Raw genomic sequence first — 24,156 nt, 5'->3', positions numbered from 1 at the left:
GGTTGTCCCTTATAGACAGATTAAGTCCAGAAAAAGACTAGCTAAGATTCATTTTTTCTTGAAATATAAGGTATATAAGTATTGAAATTAGAGAGTTATAAATATGTATATAAAAGAAATTCAATTGTTCTAGAACAAAGAAATCTTCCTCCCCTCTCAACAGAATTTTTATTCCAAAAAAAGAATATTAAAAGAAAAGTATATATTAATAAAAATCATTATTCTGAGAAAGAGAATAAACCATATTTTGATTTTTATAGTTTCTCCGGATTCAGATTTTTCTGACTGAAAAATTGGTGTTATCTCAACTGGAATGGAACATTATGCTATAAATGAAAGAAAAAAGATTCGCTCTATTGGCCTGAATTCTGGGAAAATGTCTAAGTGCACTTCCTCACAGATTTACGGTAATTTGCGATTATTCGATAAATTTCGACGTTTTACCTATAAATTTCATCTATGTAAAAATAATCGAAATAAATGTCAGTTAAAGCATATCTAATGTAATAATAAGCTTCACAAAAGTGCTTGAATAAAACTATTTTTGCGTTATCATATATTATTACTTCGTGTCACTCGCTCTCTGTATATATATATATATATATATATATATATATATATATATATATATATATATATATATATATATATATATATATATATATATATATATTGTTTTAATCTAATAATCTATTAATCTTTTTAAATTTTGACCAGTACTGACCCACAATATTTTCTGTGCAATTCAGCTCCACGATATTTTACGTGCATAAGCAAATTTTAAATTCTACATTCCACAATATTTTGCACATGTTAGATTTTGTCGCACGATATTTTTCGTGTTTGAATTTTGCCCTACAATATTTTTTTTCGTGTTATTTTAAGCGTATGTGATTTCATCATACTATTATATTCTTTGAATGATTGTTGAGAATAAATTCTCACCTACATATATAGAATAAAAGTTGACATAACAAGTGGTTGAACACTTTACAAATGAACCAACTGTTCCAGGTCTGGTTTTCACGTTACTTGAATCATTTTTGGTTATAAAGAATTTCCACTTAAATAAATTTTGCTTTTTTATGTATTCACTAGCTTATGTCTGAAAAGGATATGATTTTTAATTGTTGATAATTTAAAGAATCTTTGCGTTTTAAATTGAATTTTGACCTTAATACCTTTTTTATAGATACTTAAATAAATTTAGAGGTTGTGGTAACCGTATAGAGTTATAATATAACTAGCGGTAAAATTTTTATTTTTTCGCTGAACCTTAATTATCTATTATTGAAAAAAACTAAACTACAATATTGAGTTAATCAAATGATCTTTAAACAAGACACATCAAAGAGTATCTGAAAAAAAATTAATAACAATAAAACAAAAACTGCTGCGTAATAAACATTTTTAAATTAGCGAGAATATTGAAACATTCTATAACGAAAAAAAAAACAACTGTGTCAACGAAATATATTCATAAATTCTAACTTTTTTTAACCCGATAAGCAAAACTCCGATTCTAACACGATTGGTTTCATATTACTGAGTAAAGTGTGAATTTCTTTAAAATCTCAAAAATCAAATAATGGATTTTTCTCACTCTGATTGTCCATTGTCCCCTTCAGAAGATTTTCAATTACTAATAAGGTAGAAGAAATTTAATGCGTTATTAATTTTGAATAAATTAAAATTTATGATAAAGAAAAAGTAATCAATTTAACAACTTCGAATGAAGAAACTTTTATCAACTTACCTGGAATGCTGGAGGAGATGCGATACTTCCTTGCAAAAGACCTACCAAGAACTTGAATCTGACAGGTTCACCGAAAAGAACCCGAATTGCAGTCAGAGCTTCAAGAATCAGTGCGTGTCCCCTGCTAGACAACTCCAAAATACGAACCAGAAGCTGTTCAGGGAAAATAAGATACAAATCAACTTTTGTTTTTCTGTGCATGCATTTATCTATTACATTTCTTAACGTCTTAGTTAAAAAACAAAATGAAAGTAACATTTCCTTCGGCTTCCCGCCCAATTATCGTCCCCGTTTTGATGTTATATTTAAACTGAGGAGTGAAAAAAACAACAATCGAAAATGATTTTTGCAGGGAGTGAAAATGATCTATTGTTCTAAGGCTGCGAGTAAGATAATTATGATTTTTAAACGATGCCATTTTTTCTTTAAAAATTAGTGTGGTTTGTTTTTTAACGCTAACATCTATGTATATATATTATTATAGACATGAGATGGTTCTTAGATTCTGTCGTAGACATTATTTTTCTTATAAAAAATATATAAGGCAATTCGAAATGATCTTACCGACTTTCACAATAACAACTATGGTATAATTATAGCAAGTGTATAGTAATAAATGTGTAACAAATTTAATTAAATGGATCAACAGCCACGTTGGCTCAAAAGATAGAACGTTCACCTCCCATTGAGGTGACCCAGGTTAAAATCCCAGCTGTGGCTGGTCAATATAAACTCTACTCCCAGCTCGCACCGACCACAATGCTGATGAAAAATGTACTCTGTGGTAGACAGGTCATGAGTTCGAATCTCTTTGCCGTCGGAATAACCGTGGGAGGTTTTGCTGATTTTCCACTCCATTGCTCCTTTCGTGGTTTCTACGCAAATGCTGGTTAGTTCCAACAAAAAAGTTCTCCACGAAGGCTAGTTAGCCTAAATGATTAATCCAGAAGTTCCCTTGTCTTCTGGATTTGGGTTCAAGGTTACGGAATTTAACAATGATCGCTGTTAATTCAGAATTGGGTCAGCTGTTCAATGCCGGCTGTAATATAAAATTAAATAAAATGAATCTATCAAATTTTTTGAAGACACCTGAGAGAAATAGGATTCATAAATTTATTGTTTTTGTTGGCAAAAAGGTGGACATTCCCTTCAACTAAAAAAAAAAGGAATTAAATAATAATAAATAAAATTAAAAAAATCCCTAAATTTTTCTTTAAGAAAATAGTCGGAAGTTTAGAAAAAAAAATCATATTTAGTAAAAAGTTAAACATAATATTTTTGTGGGAGGTCTACGATTTTGCTGGATTGCTTATTTTGAGAGGCAAGGAAGAAGTAGGCCCAAATCTCATACACTTGCACATAAATATGCGTATGTAACAGTTTAATAGAAGTACAGTTTCATTTTTTGAGCTTGTTACAAATGTAATTTGTTTTTAAAATAATATTGTTCAAAATAAAAATATTTATCACTCATGATAGTTTAATGTAACCGTTATTCCCCAAACTTAATTTATTTACTTATGAATTTAAAATAATATATAAATAGATCAATGCACCAATATAATCGCAAATCATAGTTGTATTTGAGTACTGCATGCATCCCAAACTAAATTTTCAAGTGCATTTAGCAGAACTAAAAATAGGAAGACCCACAGCATTCGTGTTATCACTGAGTTCAGTGCCGACGCGAAACTGTTTTAAAAATAAAGTATTGTTGTTGTTGTTTATAATGCCACTTGCCAATACCAGCAAGCCTACTTGGTTAAACCAAGTGAATTTAAGGCAGAGGGAGGTCTTCTTGTTTTTCAGTTGTGCCATCTATGGCCAAGAAAATGACTTCAGCCACATACACACACGTCACAGCCCGTTTATAGGGCGGACCCATTCATACATTTATTTATTCATCTACAGATCGTAATGTTGACCTGAACCTGAGCACGATCCATCTCCGATTAATTTCCCCCAGAGGTATTGATTCGTCATGGAAACATGGAGGACTTTGTGACTCGACAAATTTAACGTGCACCAGTCACGTGGCCGGTGGGGATCGAACTCACGAAAATGAAGTAGTGATAAACAAATGTTTTGTAGTAATAAAAAAATAATAAACTATAATAAAAGTAGTAAATGTAATAAAAAATGAAATTATTAAAAATTGCTAGAAATGCACAAATTTTACTATGAACAAAACAATATTTACAATTTATAAAAAAATTACAAAATTGACTAAAAATTTGACGATTTTTTTCCCCTTCAAGAAGCCTTTTTTACAAGATTTAGAACAAATGTAAATTTACAATTCGCCTATGTCATTGTCCTACGGAACGGCTATCTTAAAGTAACTATTGATTCGAAACAAAAGAAGAAGAAGTTTTACACTATTTTTCACTTATTTCTGACGTACTGTAGGCATAATAAACACGAAAAAGAATTTTCCTTCAGTAAAAAGCGAAAGAATTGTATATGCATTCAACTCTCATCTTGTCCTTAAAGTTTCTCTTAGCCTACGTATTTTTTATTTCATTTTTCAAAGAGCAGTATTTTTTCATGTTCAATAAATTTTTACAATTTATACGGGTTCTTTTTTCTTCAGTATAAAGATAGTTTAGCATTTTTCGAAAACATTGTTCATTCAAATCCTATTATGAAAAGAAATAAACAAACTATCTCTTTGGCGCTTACGTTTAAAAATTTATGTATTTATTTAGGAATTTGATAATTCAGATTAATGAAAGAGCGAAGAGACATTCGTCCGTAAATACAAAAACTAAACATAGGTTTTTCTTACAAGATTTTATTTGTTCTAAAACTTTCTAATTTTTTAAAAACTTTTTTAACGATAGAGATACAAAGGGTTCAACAAACTTATAAAATCGAAGTAATGATGGTTACAACCTGGCACATATTTTTATGACTAAACGTTAAATAAATTTTCAGTTAGTCATAATAAGAAAAGAAACTTTAACAAACAGGTTTAATTCAATTTTTTGTCCTTGCCTCAAAAAAAAATAAAAAAAAATGTAATTAGATCTTTATAATCGAAATATTCAAAACTGGAAAAGTCATTAAATATATTAGTAAAAAAAATGTATTCACATCTATGATAAAACTTTTTTTAAATTGCAATTCTTTCCAACGTTAAAACTGAATGAAAAAAAGAATAAAGATAAAATCTTGTATTGAGTGTGGTCAACAGCCTTTTACTACTTCATTAACGTATCGGGGAAGAAAAAAGAAAGGCGGCACCTTCTCTCCTCACGATTTATCCTTTTGTTTAGTATTTGTGTTACCGCTGCGAGGCACTGTTTACTCACGCGATTTAAAATAAATCATAAAGAAGTGTTGCTTGGAGCATTTCATTAGGCTCAAATTTTCGCGCTTAATTTTCACTAAATATAACCTGGTAAAAGTAGAGACCATTTCTAATCCCTAGAATATGGCCACTCTTCAATAAAAAAATCTTCACATTTTTGCAGCAGAGAGCCACAACAATAAATTCCTTAAATCCTTACAAGAGAGTCACTTTTAAATGGATATATTCAGTATTTTTGCCCCAGATAGCTGCATGAATAAATTCGGAAAATCCCTACAGGATGATCACTTTAAAATGGGAATCTTCAAACTTTTGCACCAGACGGCCACATCTATAAAATGGGGAAATCTCTACAAGATAGTCACTTTTAAGTATGTTAAGATGTAAGTTTTTTAACCATTAAGATTGAGTCAGAGAACAGCGAAATCGTTAAATCAAAAGTTATTTTGGGTAATCGTTTTTTTTTCCGCCTTCCCCGCATTGTACATATTAGCTGTAACCATTTTTGTGATCTAGTATTCGAAATTATGGTAAAACGTAGGTTCTTTCCGTAAATGCTTAATTAAACGTAGGATGTTACTTTTTTAATGAATGCAAGGCAAAATCAATTGGCTTGAGTTATTTCGAAATACCCAATAATGTTTTTACAGACGTTATTTCTTTAAGATCTGTTTAATTATGGAAGACCTAACTATAAACTCACATTTTTCTTCATTGATAATTTTACAGTTAACAGTTCTTTATAATAAAGTTAATAATTAAATAGTTCTTTACTCATAATTTTATTTTACGCTTAGTTTCGTGCGCATCTATAGTTAAGATTCTTCCGTGTGATTTTCTAGGCAGATTCATCTATTTCAGTTAAAATTATTAATATAGCAAACACACCCGTTTCTAATAAATAGTGCAAACATCGAAAATAAAAACCTGACTTGCTGAGTGAATTTTTGATTTTTATTCGCAATTTTTTAAAATAACATTATATAAGACAAGGCAAATATAATGAAGAAAATAATGAAGGGATACAGCAAATATAATGAAGGAAAAATAAAATAAAATAAATAAATAAAAAATAAATGAATGGAAGCAAATCAAATTCGCTGAAAATCTTTATGAACATTGTGACTCAGCACGATTTTTTAGCAATTTTTATTTCAACGGCATTAACTATTCCTTCTTTGTTAACTAATACTACTTCTTTATAACTAACTATTTCCTTAACTATTTCTATTATTTTCAATTTTAATATAATGCCTGGAATGTCATGAGTTCTTTCCCACAAAAGCTTGCTTTTAGGCAACTTTTGTTTTACCCATTTTCCCCTCTTAGTTACACTATCATTGTTTAACTTACACTATCATTGTTTAACAAAACCTAGTAATCGGTTGCACGTTGCGCACTTAGTTTGACACAAGCAGCAAATCTATAAAATGGCGACATTTTGTAGGTGAATTGAAGTAAGAGCATAAATTACAAATACATGGATTCTGTTGCTGGTCATGGTTCGTTTGGTGCAACCGCGCCCATTGTTCTTTTGTTCTAATCCCCGAAAATGGATTGGTGAATCTTTCGGCATTCATCCGTAATCATTGCAGTTTTGTAAAGGCACGCGACTCAATCTGTGAAGAATTCCCATTCAGTTGACACTTTAATGTTCGAGGGGTGGTCCCGATGCTTCGATCTGAGTTTTTTTTTCTAAATTGAAAAATAACATCCATAAACGACAGGTGGATAGAGATGTTATCAACACCTTGGGAAGAGAATGTTCGAAAAGTGAATGTTATAACAGGATGGATTAGGGATGGATCATAAAGCAAAGGAGCTCTTAAAACTTTTATTTTCTGTTGATCTGCAATATCCGGGTAAAAAAACTTTTCCGGAGAAAATTGTTTGAATTTCATATTGTGTGCAAATTTTTTATTCATTTAAATATTTATAGTTAAGACATTCGGAGAAAATGTATACGTGTAAAAAACTATTTTCAATTATTTTTCATTTTATTTTATTTATTTATTTATTCTTTACTAAAAGTAATAAAAATAAATAAATATATATATATGAAAAATTTTGTAATATTTTGGCTGAGTATAATCCATGCAAATAATTTTAACTACCCAATTTTTCAATTTTAAAATAACTTTTTAAAAGATAGTTTATCAAAATAATTATAATGTGGGGCTTAACAAAGGTGTAGGTTCTCGCTGCTAAAGCTTTTATAACTGTTTCTACTCCAGACATGCATACAATTTTTTTGGACTATGTATTGTATGATATAAGGTAAAGGTGGAGAATATAAAGATCGAGAATATAAAGATGGAGATTAAAGAATATGGGACGTCTGTACCACACCTTATCTTTAAAATGAATACAATAATTTCACATATTAAATACTAAATATCAGCACAATTTACATCAACTGTACATCATATTTTTAGCTATTTGCAAATAAAAGCAAAAACGCCTGCAGAAACAATTACGAAACAGAAAAATCTATACCAATTTCATGTTTCAAATTAACATTAGAAAAAAATAAATTGATATTTACGTTTAAAGCATACACTTTTTTGAATGACTCTATACTAAATTAGAAGCAATAATAGTTATAGAGGTGTGAAAAGATAAAAACTAAGGTAAGATTTAAAAAATTTAAAAAAAATGAAAAGTAACATTGAAATTTATTTTTTTTATGAAAAATAGTTTTGTCTTAAATAAATTAAATATCCCTGGTTTACACGAAAGTAAAAAAAAAAAAAAAAAAATGCTAATCGAATGTAGAATCAAATGATATTAGACCAATACGGCTGTATTGTGCCGATTTCTGGGTAAAATAAGAACAGCTTTCGTATTGAGATTAACAAATCTTAAAGGTGCTGAGAACTATTTCTGACCGAAAAAAGAGGTATTGACTGAAATCAAAACTATGCCTGTGGAATAAGCAGTTAAAATATTTCAAGCTGTTTATTTGTGAATATAAATGATAGAAATTTTGACTTTTCTATTCACGCTTCTGATATTCTAAACATCAAATCATCAAAATTATTTAATGAATAATGCTATTTCGAAGAAAATACTTAATCTTTTTTTAGCTTGGTGAATATTTTCGTTTCTTTTTTATGAAACAAAAGTATAAATTTATAAATGTAGAATTGTAATACGTAAAAGTAAAAAAAAAAAAAAAAAAAAAAGAAATATGTGAATATGTTATAAATATGTAACGAGTTCTATCTTAATATTAAAAAATGCGCATTAAATTACATGGAAAAATTGAATGAAACAAAGTTACATACAATTTGGTACATAAAGATAGGATACAAAATTTGATATCCTCAGTAATATTCCTATTATGTATGGGAGAACAGCTGTTCAAAATCTTACAAGAAAACAAAATTAATAAAAATAAAACTATATTTTTTGAAACCTATTTTTTCAATGCCTAAATACCCAAAAATCATCTTTTGAGTTCATAAACTTTTAACTAAAACATATCATTAGGTGGGTCGAAAATTGTGAGTGGAATTATGGAATAAACAAATAAGTTGCGTGTAATATAATTTAACAAAAAAAAAAAAAAAATCAAAGGGAATTAATTATTTAAAATATTAATTATGCAAATTCTTTTTGCTGGTGAAAATTAGATACTTTGTCACATTGATCCTATTTTCTATCTTGTTCTTTTTTTAGACAGCTTCAGATCAGTTTTAACGTTAATTTAGCCAACTATAGATGCGAAGCAACAAGTTGTTAAATTATTCCTCAACAGATGGCGCCACTACAGCAAAAAATTTACGATGCATGATGATGAAAACATTTATAGGAAACATTTTCTAGCGCTGATTGCGTTTAATCGGTAAAGAAATAAATCTTTTTAAAATTTAGAAAACGCTGCACCCAATTTTTTATTTCATTAGAAAAAGCAAAAAAAATTTTTTATTTGCATTTAGGCTAATATTTATACATTAGAACATATCTTCATAACAAAAAACATAAAATAAAATAATGAAACATTTAACTTTAAAAAAAAAAAAAAAAAATTCAAAACATTACAAGTCTTTAATTTTTAAAATACCAGCCTTAAAATGTTTTACTGGCATGCTGGTATAAGTGTGAACAAAACTGGCTATGGATTTTATGAAACAATGATTAGTTTTTTCTTCTTCCTTTTTTGAAATTTTTTTTATACTTTAATTTTTGTAAAAAATCAATTTTTTTTCTAAGTTTAAGTTAAAAAAAACTTTTAAAGAATTTTCAATTACTACAGACCTTATTCTATACTCAACTTTATTTTGTTTATATTTCTACGCATTACAAAAATTTCAGAGCTCTAACTTAGATAAAATTCCTTAGGCTTTTATATACTAGAAAACATTAAAAAATAACAAAATGAGAAAAACAAGTTTAAAGTTAACAGATAAACTTCGTGAACAATTACCATTTTTAGATTCTGAAGCTCTGTTTACTTCACAATAGCAATAAATATAAAGTTTGAAAGTTAATGTTATAAATTATAGCATGAAACACACGTGTATTTTTCTGCTCTAAATCTTCCTAATACGGTTCACTTTCAAACAATAATTTCTCTTATTTGCAGTTATTTAGATCTAAGAAAAACAGTTTTTCATCATTTTAATTTTTTTAATTTACAAAATAAATTATTGATAAACTTTTGAACTGCTTTTTTTGAAATTTTATATTTTAATAAAAATATAATTCCTATAATCTCACTGATTTTTATAGTAACTATTCAACTGTTTTCTGTAATGAAAAATGTCAAAATATAATTTTGCTTGCAGTTAGAGCGTCAGAAACAATATATATATATATAAAAGGGACAGTGTCCCATCTGCATTAAAGGGTTAAATGTACCTTTTACAAAAATATTGAACTAAAATAATGATAAACATGTAAAATATTTATAAAAGGTTGCTAACTCGGTTTGTTTAGGGTGGCCAGGCCCACTCAGATTTTTGAAATTGTTGGCGCGTCAATCGAAAACTGCTTACAACTTCTTTTTCTAAATAAGATAGTACTTTGTAATTTTGAACACATATTTCAAAACACTTTTCCAACAGTAAAATATAATAATCACAAAATCGAATTTTTGGTCATATATTGGCTATTATATCCCATTCATAAAAACAATAATTCAGAGATAAGGATTTGTAATCGTTGAAGTTAATTTTTTTTAAGCGGATGATTGTTTCTGTTTCAAAAAATATTAAATAAAATTTAAGATTTCTCAATAGAAACGTTAATAAGCAGCATGAAATTCGGTTTTATAGATAGTCGTTTCAATCAAATGTCAAAAAAATTAATGTTTAAAAAATTGGTTTTCAAGAAAAATTCTAGGGGATAAACAACTTAACAAAATAATAATGATTATTATAAAACAGTGTTACTCGTAATAATAATAATAATAATGAAATTTCAAAATGTAAAAGAATATTAGTACAAAATACTTTCAGTATTATAAGCAGGATCAGAAATTGACCATTTACATGCCTTTGCTTTAATGGAACATGGACTTTGAGTTTGAATATAATGAGCAATTAAAGTAAGCTAATATTATTTTAGAGACATTTAAAATTATATTATAAAGTACTTTTTGAATTTAGTTTGTCTCCATTTTCATGATTATTTGGTTTTCTTAAATTTTAGAAATTTGATACAATTTGTAAATTCTTATCTTGCTAATTTTTATTATGCGATTACAACATTTAAAAGCTTTTAATGGGTTAATATAACCTCGATTCGACATCAAATCCTAGAGTCAAGTGCAAATTAAAAAAAAAAAAGAAAGCTCTGATAAAAGCGAATAAAAAAGTGAAATTAGATGATCTAACAGAATTGTAAAAGCTCGTATTAATTTTTTAAAATGTTAAAATTGTGCCTCTCTTGACATATTTTAAAAACTTATTCCTGGAGACAATGTAGAATATCTCGTAAATATCTAATCATTTCGTGCTTTAAAAAAACTATTAATATATTTTTTAAAATATTTTACATTTTCACGGAGTTCTAAAAAGATACCATTTTGTTGAGAACGAAAATATGTACCAGAACACAGATGAAGTGATCTTGAACACCGAAAAAGGAGCATCGTTGAAAACGCAATTTAAAAAAAAAACATTAACTCATTTTTTATTATTTTTATTTTATTGTCTTTAGGAGCTCTTAAGTGCATTTATCAAAATTTAAATTATATGTTTATCCAATCTTAATTCGCCATTTAAACGATTAATGTTGTTTGAACGCCTCTTCGTCATTTGTCGTCATTAATCTGCTAATTTGGTACTTAAAGTCGTTCCCAGATGGATTAGAATGACTTATTTGCTCGCAAATAATTAAATCTTATTTAATTATAGATTTATTTATTTTTTTATTTTCAATTTATGATGAAGTAACCCAGGGCTAGAAGTAACCAGCCAAATATCAGAAGGGAGAGACATCTGGCACTGTATGCTTTTCGAGTTTCGTAAGGTAACGCAAACAATTACAACAAAATATTTTCGATGTTTATGCGAGAGCATTACACGTTCGTAAGTGCTAAAGACGGTTTTCTGAATTCATATCCGTTAATTCATATCCGACCAGGAAAACCGAATCCTGGAAAAAACTCAATAAATGAAGATTAGAGGTACTGCCGCACATATCGCTCGATATTGCACCGTAGGTTTTCCAGATCACTGCGACATTTTTAAGAGACAAAGAAAAAAAAAAAAATTGAAAATCGGAATGATGTCCAAAATGCCATCTCCAGATATTTTGCTCAAAAATTATTTGATTTTTAGTGATTCGACATTTAAAATTTGCTAATTATAGGACAAAAAAGTGTATTAGATGATTGCATAATAAAAACTCGTCAAAAAATTAGCTAAAAGCATTCGGGTTTTCTACCCCTATTGATACATTTATCACAGTAATTTAGAGAAAGAGAGTATTTCTTACTTGCAATGCTAGTATTCTAGATTTTGTGTAAGTGCTCATAAAACAGGAACAGATACTTGACAATCCATGAGCATCCTCTGTCACTCGAATGACGGATTTCTGAAAGAGATATCTCAGTATTTAATGCTTACAAAAGTATATTAACAACAGAAGCGGGGAAAACTTCTTTCATTGTAGAAGGGGTGGGAGGCTATAAAATTGGGAAAGCAAATCTTGATCCCTTTCCTACTCCTCTTTATCCCCATCTGATGTTATAACCGAGGGCATCGATTAAACTGGAAAAATCAACAGGAGCTCTGTGTCTGGTGACAATACAAGTTACAATCGCTACCAGACCACAGCAAGCGGATTTTATCACCTAATAGAATCTATTGTCAATCAAAATTTCGATCGATTTTCCACTTGCAAGAGAGATCAATTTTCAACTAAAGTTCTGTACTTGATTGTTATGCGTGTTAAAATTATTTGCTTATTGTTGTAATCAAAATTCATAAAAATATTATCATCAATCGAAACTTTCTAACTGTTAAAGATAATAATAGTAAAATAAACTGAAAGAAATTTCTATCACCATTCCACATCTCACGTCTTTCCAGAAGAATTCAAGAATTTTTTTGCTTTAGTGGTGGCAAAAGTAGAACCATTTTCACATTCCTTAATTCAAATGAAAAACGCAGTTTTTAAAATTTTATATTTTACTTTTACATGTATGTACATAACTAAGGACATTAATTTGTTACTTCTATATTACTTTTAAAAATATCTAGGTAATTTTGTTCATAAACATCTGACGATTTCTGTAATAAAATGCGTTATTGTATTATAATTTATTACAATGTGTATTATGATAAATCGTTTAAATTTCTCAAATATTACATCTCCGAAGGAAAACTGCAAATTTCATATTACATAAATATATAGTTATTTAGGTTTTTGCGACAGAATTTTATGTATTACTTCATTTTTTCCTGTTATTTTTTTAATGAGTCGTTGTAATCGTTTGACTAAACTAAAAAATAAAAAAGCTGTACTTAAATGTATAATTAAAGCAAGGCGCATACCAAAAACTTAGAAAAATTATTATTCATTTCAGTTCAATAAAAAGAAGAACAAACGATAATAAATGTAATAAATTATTCCAGTTGACGTAAAATGATTCGTTAGTTGGATCGTCTGCATACATAGTTCCAGTCTCCAAGAGTTCGAAGACATAAATACACATGAGAAAAGCAAATTGTCTTTTATGAATACACATTAACTATGAAAAAAAATTTTTTACCTGTGACATAGAGATAATTAAGTTTCCATCTTTCATTTTCAAAACCCGTAACCTTGGAATAGTATCCATGAGAAAAATTACGTAATCACTAATAATAGTACTCCAGACGATCGTAATTTCATTGTTCATTCGGTGAAATTTCCCTTTCATTCTCAATTATAGTTAATTAACTTTCGGAACTGATTAATTGATCCGATAATAACGAATCGCACAGGTTTCAGACGATATCAACAGTAGCAACACCAGAGGTAAAGTTTCATGAAACTTGAATCACCAAATTGTTTTCATTTTGTTGCTGGGAGTAATCCTGAAGGGTTTGCTGGTTGCTTACATTTATTAATGGTGTAAATTATCGATTTAATCTATTGATTGGTTTCACTTTCCGCAGATTTTGACAACTTTTTGATGGATGAAACCTTGTTTAGAATGGTTTTATACTTTCTCCATTTTTATCAGACGATTTTTTTCCCTTTCGATTAAATATTTCGGAAACCTAAACGGCCACCTACTGTCAACAGTGTTTAATACTTCATGTTATCTATCACTTAAATATATTTTTTTTCTGGTTTGATTAATGATGGAACGTTTATTTTGCGATAAGGAAGTAATTTTGTATCGGATATTTTCACACACTTTTCCACGCAGAGTCATATATAATAACTTTTAGGATTCATAACAAATCGGAAAAGCTTGTTTTCAACAAAAGTGCAAGGCGATATTATAATTTTTATATCGTGTTGAGAAATATCAATATTAAACGATACAGTGCGATATTTTTAGCTTAAACCAATTTAAACTTTTTTTTGATGCTGGTCAATATTTTCGATACCGAAATGAAATTTATCACGTACCATAATATCGTATTCGACAACTATCTTATTGGTAATACTTGCACTATTACCAAATTCGATATTCATCGCCGTCGCCGAAGATCGCGATATTATTAAATTTATGATTTTTGACATCGATTATAGCTATCCATAACTCAAGAAATTTTTTAGTTTCATCCAATATTAATTTTTCAGAAAAAGTTAAAATAAAGGAGCATGTTTAAAGTTAATTAAAAAAACAAAATATAAGAAAAAATTAAGAAAATTTACTTACCGGGTTTTGCATAGCGAATTTCAAGCAAAGTAGACAATCGTACTGGTTACTCTAAAACAAAATAAATAAAATTATTTCAAGGTTAAAAACCAAGTACTATTGAAGAACTTAGTAGAAGGAGATTCTGAGAGACTTTTTAGTATATTTAGGAACTTCATCCGTCAAAAATGTAGTACTAAACTGTTTAAAAACACATTTTTTAATAAAACCGTCTCATTCAATGCAATGCATCAACAAAAAAAAAAGTTCTGTACCCAAAGGTGACCATATTTTTATTTATTTATTTATTTTTAATCCGAACGCTTTTGTCAGTTGAAACTTTTTTCCTCTCACCTCTTCAGTTGTTAATAATATTTTTATTAAAAATTACTAATTACTTTGAATTGGTAACATTTGTATTTTAGTTCAATCATTGTCCTCAAATAAAATAATTTAATAAGTAAAAGAATAAATGTTCGTTTGTTATATGATTTATATGTTCCATATTGGGTATTAAGTTGAAAAATAAACAAATAATATTTGATCGTAATTTTTTTTTTAATTGCATTTTTTTGAATTTTGTTTAAAATTAAATTCATACAAGTTGCAATCTCTTATTGAATTGTAAATATGTTCATATTTAATATCAGGTGTTTCATTGTTTGTCCGTTCAAGTAGTGATTACTAAATTTGGTCACCATAAGCACCTTGTTTTGAATTTTTCCAGATTAAGTTGTTTTTATGACTACATATTTTATTGTATGTGTACAAAGCCTACTGCCCGACAGTTTCTGTTGATCAGCCCACGGCAACATCTGAACATTAAAAAATTACTGTAATTAAAAAAAAGAAATTTTTAAATGCGTTTTTAAAAATTTTTGATGCTCTCAATCTTAATCAATATAATTTTTCGATCATCTTTTTTTTTCGTTATTATCGCTATGGATTTTCCCATAGTTTTAAAAATCCTAACATTTTTTTTTTAAATACGACTATTGATGCTCTTTATTCGTGCCAATTTTATTGTATATCTAAATGACATTTTGATCGTTTTTTCGATAGTCTGATACCTACGTGGTTTTTAAACTAGCGATATTTTTGATACGTTTGAACTTCGAATCCCAGTCGATACGAATTCCGCATCCAGCTTGCATCGACCACAGTACTGACGTGAAATATCCTCAGTGGTAGACGGAACATGGGTTAGAGTCCCTTGTCGTCAGGCTTGCCGTGGGAGGTTTTTCTCTCTATGTAACACAAATGCGGATTAGTTCCAGCAAAAAGTCCTCCACGAAGGCAAATTTCTCCTAATATTTGATCCAAGAGTTCTCTTGTCTTCTGGACTGGGTTCAAAATGGCAAGGCTATGGCATTGAACATTAGAAGTCGTAAACCCAAAATTGGGTCGGCTGTTCAACGACGATAATAAAGGGAAAAAAATGCTTTTGAGCGTCTTTCAAGTATTGAATCGTGCATGTATTCAAATAAACGCTTTTAATGGCATTATTTCTGTGAATTAAATCGCCAATCCGAAGATCATATTTTTAGGGAAGTTATTGCTGTGCATTTCCAAGTGGTTTTTAAATTTTCGATATTTTTTATACGATATTACTACGAATCATGGGTATTAAATCACGCATTTAAATAATCACTTGTTGACATGCTTTATTTGTGCTAATTTTATCGTAAATACAAGTGACTTTTAATAGTTTATGCCGCAGTCATTTCACGCTTTTCCATCTGATATTTAAACTCAATATTATCACAACTCGTGAAATTTGATTCTATTTCAATTTTTTTTATAACTTAAAAAGTCTTTTTTTTTTTTGAATAAAAAGAAAATATTTAGGATTTGTCATCTAATAATTTACTTATCATAAACTTTTTAAAGTTGGAATAATTTCCCCACTAAATGTCAAATTTTATTTTGTGCTATTGTTTTAATTTAAATCATTTTAAACCCTGTGAACTTTCTTTAAAGTATTGTACTTGTAATAGAATATTTTACTTAATAGAATATTTAACTTATTTTTTAATCTAAATACATCAGCGTTAAAGTTTTTTATTGTAATATTTTATCATAAACTGAACTTTTGTGCATTATGTAATGTGATAAAAAATATTTATTTCCTATTAGTATTATCTATTTTGACTAATTTCTATTTTTTTCAGAAAGGAATATTTTTAAAAAAAAAAATCAGTTTGAATTCTTTAATTCGAAAATAAATCAAGTGTTTTTAAGTTATTAATTTTATGCCAGAATAAGTTGATTATTAAAAAGAATTTAGAGTTTAAAAAGTTAATATAAAAATACTAAATACTTGAGCATGAGGCCTATCATTGCTCAATTCCATAATGAAAATATTAATACAATTTTTGTCAAACCAAGTATCAATTAATATTTAAATTATGTTGATGTTATTATCTTATGTTGATTCTTATGTTATATTCCTATGTATTATTAGTTTTGAACAAGGTCGCAAAATTACTGTTCTCAACAGTGTAAATATTATTTGGCAAACCAATTAAAAATTATTATTTAAGTTCTTTGCTCCAAACGAACGGAATTAATTGATATTTTAAATATATTTACTTCAGAAATCGCAATTAAATAAAAGCGTGCAAAAATAAATGTAATTCATAAAATAATCTCGCACTAAACTGTTTTTAGATCTTTTTCAATACAAATTATCAGATGATATTTTAAGTTCATTCAAACCACAGACCACATCCAAATAATCATTAGTCATAAACGTTACCTACACGTGAGAAGGTCAAAAACTGATAACCATATACAGTCAAACAAACGCATTTGTTTAATGTTTACACTCTTAAATAACAAAGAAAAACAAACACCATTTTCATAACCGCGTTATTCTATCTACTAGTAAACTATATCTGAAGATATGATTTTTGAAAATTATCAGAGCAAAACAGCAAATGTGAAACTGTACGAACTGTACTTAACATTAACTTGGAGAAAGAAATATTTCCGGGAGTGAACTTACCTAACGATATTATAAAATACTACTGGAATAAAACTATAATTTTAATCTTGACTTAATAGACGTAATTTTGTTTGGACTTCGCAATGCGGTTATAAAAAGAATGATAAAAAATGTCATTAAATAACTTTTCCTGGTAGAGTGTTTTTTTGTTGCCATTTTTGAGAGTAGTACTTTCATTGTTTCTTAACTTTACATCAAGTAATTTTTTTAATAAAGATGTACATAAAAGAAGGTTTTTTATTTGAGAAAATCTCGTATCTATTAACCTATATTTTCATTTACCGAATGCAAATGACAAAGAAATCAAGTTCATTATTTAGTTAGATTGCGTAAAAATAAACATGGCTCTTTGTAGTATTATAAATCTTAAAAATAGTTGTAAAACAATTAAATTTAATAATTAATTCCTTATTAATTTATTCTAAATTAATTAATTTTAGATAAATTACTTAATTAATTCCATAAAATTAGTTATATCATATAGCCAGTACCTTTTTCAGCCAACTGAAAACAAACTGGGAAGCAGTCAAGCTCCGTATTTATAGTGATTTTAAAAATATGAATGCATGTAATATCTTTATATAATTTCATTCTAAAGTTTCTCTTTTTCTTTGCCCCCTAATAATATAAATCTTAAAAATACATTTAGAACTTTCAGAATTCATTTTAAAAATTAATTCTACATTAGTTCAATTTTACAAAAATTGGTTATATCGTAGACATGCTTCATTTTCTAGATCAATAAAAAACAAATTATAAATCAGACAAGCTCAGTATTTAGCTTGATTGTAAATAAGTAAGTTAATTAAAAAATGAAAGAATTTTATTTTGAAAAGTACCCTCTTCTTTTCTGTATTCAATTTTTCGTGTGTGTGTATATATATATATATATATATATATATATATATATATATATATATATATATATATATATATATATATATATATATATATATATATATATATATATATATATATATATATATATATATATATATATATATATATATATATATATATATATATATATATATATATATATATATATATATATATATATATATATATATATATATATATATATATATATATATATATATATATATATATATATATATATATATATATATATATATATATATATATATATATATATATATATATAATAAAGTTTAAAAAGAAAAATACCTGATGTATCATAAATATTTTATATGAGAATTCTATAGCAGTGAAAACAGTCGGGAATAAGAGAACAACATTTGAAAACGATTCAAATAAAAAAATGCGTCTAAAATATCAAGATTTCATTGAAAAATCTGAACATGAATAGTTGCACGCACAGCAGTCACTGAAAAATGTTCATGTCGAAATTTACGTTGACTGTTTGGACTGAAGAATAATAAATAAAAAAAATTAAAACAGCAATAATATTTTTTAAACTTAATAAGTTGCTACTCATACTTTTTTAATAATTCCAAAATACCAATACCCAATTTCAAAAAGTTATTTATAAATAATTAAAAAAATTGTTTTAGCAGGTCAAACTTAAAGACTAAAAATTAATAGCTTCCAAACATTTAAAAAGAATATTTTGAACGAACTGTAAGCAGTTTGAAATATATGCAAATTTAATGACCATCAAACTCGCCGAGAACAACAACTTTAACGATTAGCATTTTATCTTAAATGATATCTCTTTAATTCATAATGATATCCATACATCTGAATCACTATCCTTCAATTAAAGTATATCCTAATTAAAAGGAACACGGAAATGTGTAGTTTTCCGCACTGAAGCTAAAGATAGAGAAAAATATTTCTACCCATACTTGATATGCATGTAAATTATTTCCTCTGATAGACCTCTGAAGTTATAGGCAATTTTTAATCGCTTATATACTGGTGCTAATCTTGTTGAAGTAAATGAATTTGGCAGTAAACAGACCTCACACTGGGATATTGCATTAAAAGGCAGTAATTAGTATGCAATAGAGAAAACAAGAGAGCTTCGTGTTGGGACAAAAGCTCATCAAGTAAGGAATTGCTCTCATAAGTTAAGTTATTTCTGGGGTCAAATTCCACTTAATTTCATGTGAATCTATGGAGCCTTATATAAATACCAGAGTTATATTTATTAAACCATTCATTAGTAACATGGACTATTTTTTGTTTAATTTTATTTATTAAAAATTATTTTATCCCAAGTATTATTAAAATTCATTCAAAGTTGCTGTAGATAACTTGAATATTTAATAACTTATAGTAATATGAGTACTAGAATGCTTACTTCGGAAGCAAACTTCGGAAATTATTGTATCGTAAAAATGTATCACCATTCTACGTAATTTACAGAAGCAGTTCCCAACATTTTCGTACCTATACCAGTACATTCTAGAATGCTATAAAGTCGGCGGCCGTTGTTTATGTTTTCAAAGTGAATTTATAGTAGGACATAGTTTTTAATAAATATGCGTTAAATTAAAATTTGTCCCTGATACTTTCACGTATTAGGACTCAATCTTTATGGTTAAAAGGCTTAACGTTTAAATTGTGCTAATTAATTTGTGTAGACGATATTTTAGGGACTTTCGACCCTCAAAATAAACGGAAACGTTACAATTTGTAAAATATAGTTTCAATATTTTGGTAAGGAGAGTAGTTGAAAGTTTGGATACCATAATGGTTATTTTACCCTTAATGTTGGTTTTACTTTTTGTGTATTTATTTGTATACGAAAAGTAGTCTTATTTTTAAACTATCATTTCTTAAAAAGTATTCGACCGATTCCTTTAAAATTTTAGACCTTATCATTAATAATTACAGAGATTAAACTCATGTAAAACTTTATATAACTTACAAAATCAAATGTTTTTCGATCATCAGTAAATTAAATAATAATAAAATACGGGGACCCTCGAGTCATCAAGATTGAGTTCCAGAATATGAAAATACAATTATTAGATCAAAGGTTATTTAAAGGTGTTCCCCTTCGCACATTGAAAAAGCGTTTAATTTTAATGTCTAAATGTCTTTATCGCCGTCGCCAGGAGGTGACGATGATAAAAATAGGGTAATATGGCTGGTATTGAAAATATAGTATTATGGCTGGTGTTATATAGCTGGTATAAAAAAGACATGGCTGGTATATAAAAACATGACTGGTATTATGCACGTGGGTATATAGTATTATAATTATAGTATTATGGCTGGTGTTATATAGCTGGTATAAAAAAGACATGGCTGGTATATAAAAACATGACTGGTATTATGTACGTGGGTTAAGGATCCCTGATTTAAGTAATCATTTGAATCATAATGAATAGAAATAATGAAATATATAACAGTATTTGCGTAGTTGCACCTGAGTGATATTAATTATGCAATTATTGCAACAGATGATAAATTCACGCTGAATTATTGACATATACTAGCTTATTGTTCCTATTTTTACTGTATAAATCTATATTTTAAATTGTTTATTTTTTGAACATTTTTATTTTAATACATTAAGTAACAAACGCAATATCTATAACAAAAGCAAACAATATTTCGATCTAAAAGTTAACGTGCATCATTAGAATTTCTTTAATTTTCAAAATCAATTTAAAAAAAATTGGGATAGCCTTTAGGCGATCACACATTGGCAAAATGGTTCTCTTTTATTCATAACTCAGGAAGTATTTGTGGGATCTCTCTGGTCTCATATCTCAAAAATAAACTCACCACCTTAATGCATAACAAAATTAAAATTGGGTATACTATAGCCTACGTCACAGATCGTGTTATTCCTACTAAATTTAACTAGTAAACAGCATTTTCTGCGAACCTGATTTCTAGCAACAAGAAAAAGCATCAAACGAAGTGTCTTGTTTATAAGTCGCTACTCGCCAGGTTGGAATTGTATTAGTCTAGTTCCTTTGGAAATAATTTATATTGCTGTTTTACCGAAGTTTATGAATTTAGTAAACATATTTAAAACTCAGTTTCTTAATTAAATTAAAAGGTAAATGTTATTCCTAGTAAGTGGAAGTAGTTGTGCTTTTTTCATATTATACCCAATTGAAAAAAGGAATTCTAAAAACATTATCAAACAGCAGCGGTCGCCATAGCAACGCATGCAATGACGACGCATGCGCACTGTTTACTATTACTCTTGAACACAACTGAGAAGTGTCATGACGTCCAAATAAGGTGCGCACGCCATCAAACCCAAAACCAAAGAATACATAGCGGAAGTCTGGAATATATATGGTAGGTCTCCCCTATATATTCTTTGCCCAAAACAACACCCATTTTGCCAATGGGTAACAAAAAAAAAAAAAAAAAAAAATTCACTTTTAGGAGAAACCTGCGTAGTAACTATTTTATATTCGCACCAGATTATAAATTCACGTTGTCTAGTTTATATATTTCAGCATTTCATATATATTTTCATTGAGTATTATTATTTATTCATTTTAAATATTTATTTTTTATTGTTCTTATTTTAATATATTAAACTAGTGGGCTGTGCCCCCTGCTCGCTAACGCTCGCCAACCCCCGAAAATTGCTACGCAATCTTATATGGTTTGTTTCGCAAACCAAGCTCGCTTCGCTCGCTACTAACTTAGGTACATTGCAAATGCACAAAATTCTAAGAATTCAAGACAATCATTCAAATCCATATAACAACTTTTTTTAAAAAAAAAATTACATCTTTTTAGTAAATACTAAGTCATTAAAATAAATTTGAATTCAAATAAATGACATGTAATTCGTTAAACATATTAGAAATGTGCTATAGTATAAAATCTTAAGATAAAATTTCTAAAACTAATATCTCTTTAAAAAGGTTAAAATTTTTGGCTATAATTAAGTCTATTAAAAATTTAAATAAGTGAATTACAATGGAAAAACTATGCGTAAACAAAACATTGAATTTCGGAAGAAATGTCGTTTGGTGAGAATGCTCTCTCTTGTCAAAAAATACAAAATAAACTGACCTCAAATCAAACTCCAAGGACTTCGAATCAAATAATTAAGGAAACTACTATCACGTTTAATATAAAAGGAAGATTTATTAACTAAACAATAAAATTACAGCATCGCAGTTCCAAAAAACAAATCTCACACTCACTCAAAAAAACAATTTACCTTCTAATTAGTCACCATAGCAACCACAAAACTCTTCTCGTTACCATCTATAAACTGATATATAATAAATAAATTATTTAACAAAAAATACGCTGCGCATAAGCACATAATATTTTACACTCTGGTTATTTCAGTTTCCGTTTTTAGAAGCGCTATATGTTGAGCCACCAAATCTAGATTTGGCATGTGACATTTTTAGCGGCAATTATTGGTTGATTTTCTAGCGTTGCCATTCGGAGAGTTGTAATGAGGCTTTTTTTTTATCGCTGTGTAAGAGAAATATATATATAGATACTGAATAGAATGACGATAGCAAAAAAGGCATTTTTTTGTGAGTTACTGACGAGATAACTAGAGACTTTTATATTGGATAATAATTTCTCGAGGAATATTTTACGTTTTTTCATTTTTTCCTTTATGTTTTTATTAAATATTTTTATTTTAAATTTTTTTTTTATCTTTTCATTTTTTGTAACATTTTTATTTTAACGCATTAAATATCATATCACAATATATCTTTTTTTTTTTGGTAAAGTGTAAACTCTTGTAACTCGTGAGAGGTAAATAATTAATCCAATAAACATTCCTCAGAACATTTCAGTTCAGTTAGAAAAATATAACAGTTAAACGAAATAAAAAATTAAAATTAAAATTAATAATAATAAAAATTAAAATATAAAAATTAAAATAAAAAAATAGGACATCGAACAAAACGACTAAAATAAACTGTTATAAAATGAAATCGTTTTTTAAAACGACGAAGTATCAAACTAAATATTGCAGACGAGAAATAAAATTAAACGTAGATGAGAAAGTAAATGGTTTTCAGGAAATTCATATTTTTTTTCTTCTTACAAGCACCACCACACATTCTGTACAGTTTCGAAAAAAGTAAATAGCAAAGGCGGAAATATTTATTTAAGAACATCTAGCAGAAACAAAAGGAATGATAGATAATATTTTATTCCAAGGTCAAGTTTCTAACCCAACAACTAAAGTGAATAAAATAGTACTGAAACCTGTTATTACATTTTATCATCCGTGTATGAAACCCAAGATCGTAAACTGTACTTTATTCTAACTTAAAAATTAAAAAAAAATGTATAAAATTAAAATTGTACTCTCTTTTGTGTAGATTCGCCGTAAGTCACGTGATGATATAAAATTACAAAGATTATCAATCATAGAGTGTTTAAATTGAAATTATAACGTGAGTCCAAAAGTTCGAATCCATTGTTTTGTTTGATCTAAACGTTTCCTAGAAACAATAAACCTCTACCGGATATCTTTCAGTTTGCTGTCTCCCAATAGAAGAAGTGAAAGGAACCGGCAAACGAAAACATAATCCCAGAAAATAAAACATTATTTAGGAATGAAATGATCCTCGAAATTTAAAAACATTATGTACTCAGTCTAACGTGAGAGCGTAGAAATATTTTTCTTAACACATCGTTAAGTGTAATATCTTTTTCTTTTTGGACAAATCGCGTGACGCCAGTACAAGGAGACGATGCGGAATTCCATGCTAAAATTATTTGCAACAATGCAGTTATGGTCTAAAGTGGTATACTCTTTTAAAGTTAATATTTCGGTACATTGTTTCAGCAAATTTCATTTTTATTTATAAAAGGAGATAAAT

The 24,156-nt window shown here is 27.8% G+C and overlaps 1 protein-coding gene across 2 annotated transcripts in view; it reads right to left on the bottom strand.

Moving 5' to 3' along the window:
• The window catches only part of LOC107449775 (uncharacterized), a 112,713-nt gene that overhangs the window by 11,307 nt on the left and 77,250 nt on the right, over positions 1-24,156 (bottom strand). For both annotated transcript variants that reach the window (XM_016065424.4, XM_016065433.5), the window contains 3 exons: positions 14,398-14,448; positions 12,015-12,113; positions 1,757-1,909 (listed from right to left, as the gene is read on the bottom strand). In XM_016065424.4, the coding sequence (XP_015920910.1) occupies positions 1,757-1,909; positions 12,015-12,113; positions 14,398-14,448 (303 nt within the window). The remainder of the gene's footprint in view (positions 1-1,756; positions 1,910-12,014; positions 12,114-14,397; positions 14,449-24,156) is intronic.

Source organism: Parasteatoda tepidariorum, chromosome 3 (assembly GCF_982258835.1).
Source record: "Parasteatoda tepidariorum strain Cologne lab strain chromosome 3, Ptep-v5.0, whole genome shotgun sequence".
Lineage (NCBI taxonomy): Eukaryota > Metazoa > Arthropoda > Arachnida > Araneae > Theridiidae > Parasteatoda > Parasteatoda tepidariorum.
The sequence above is the reverse complement of the archived record's forward strand: the minus strand, read 5'-3'. Positions and strand labels throughout refer to the sequence as shown.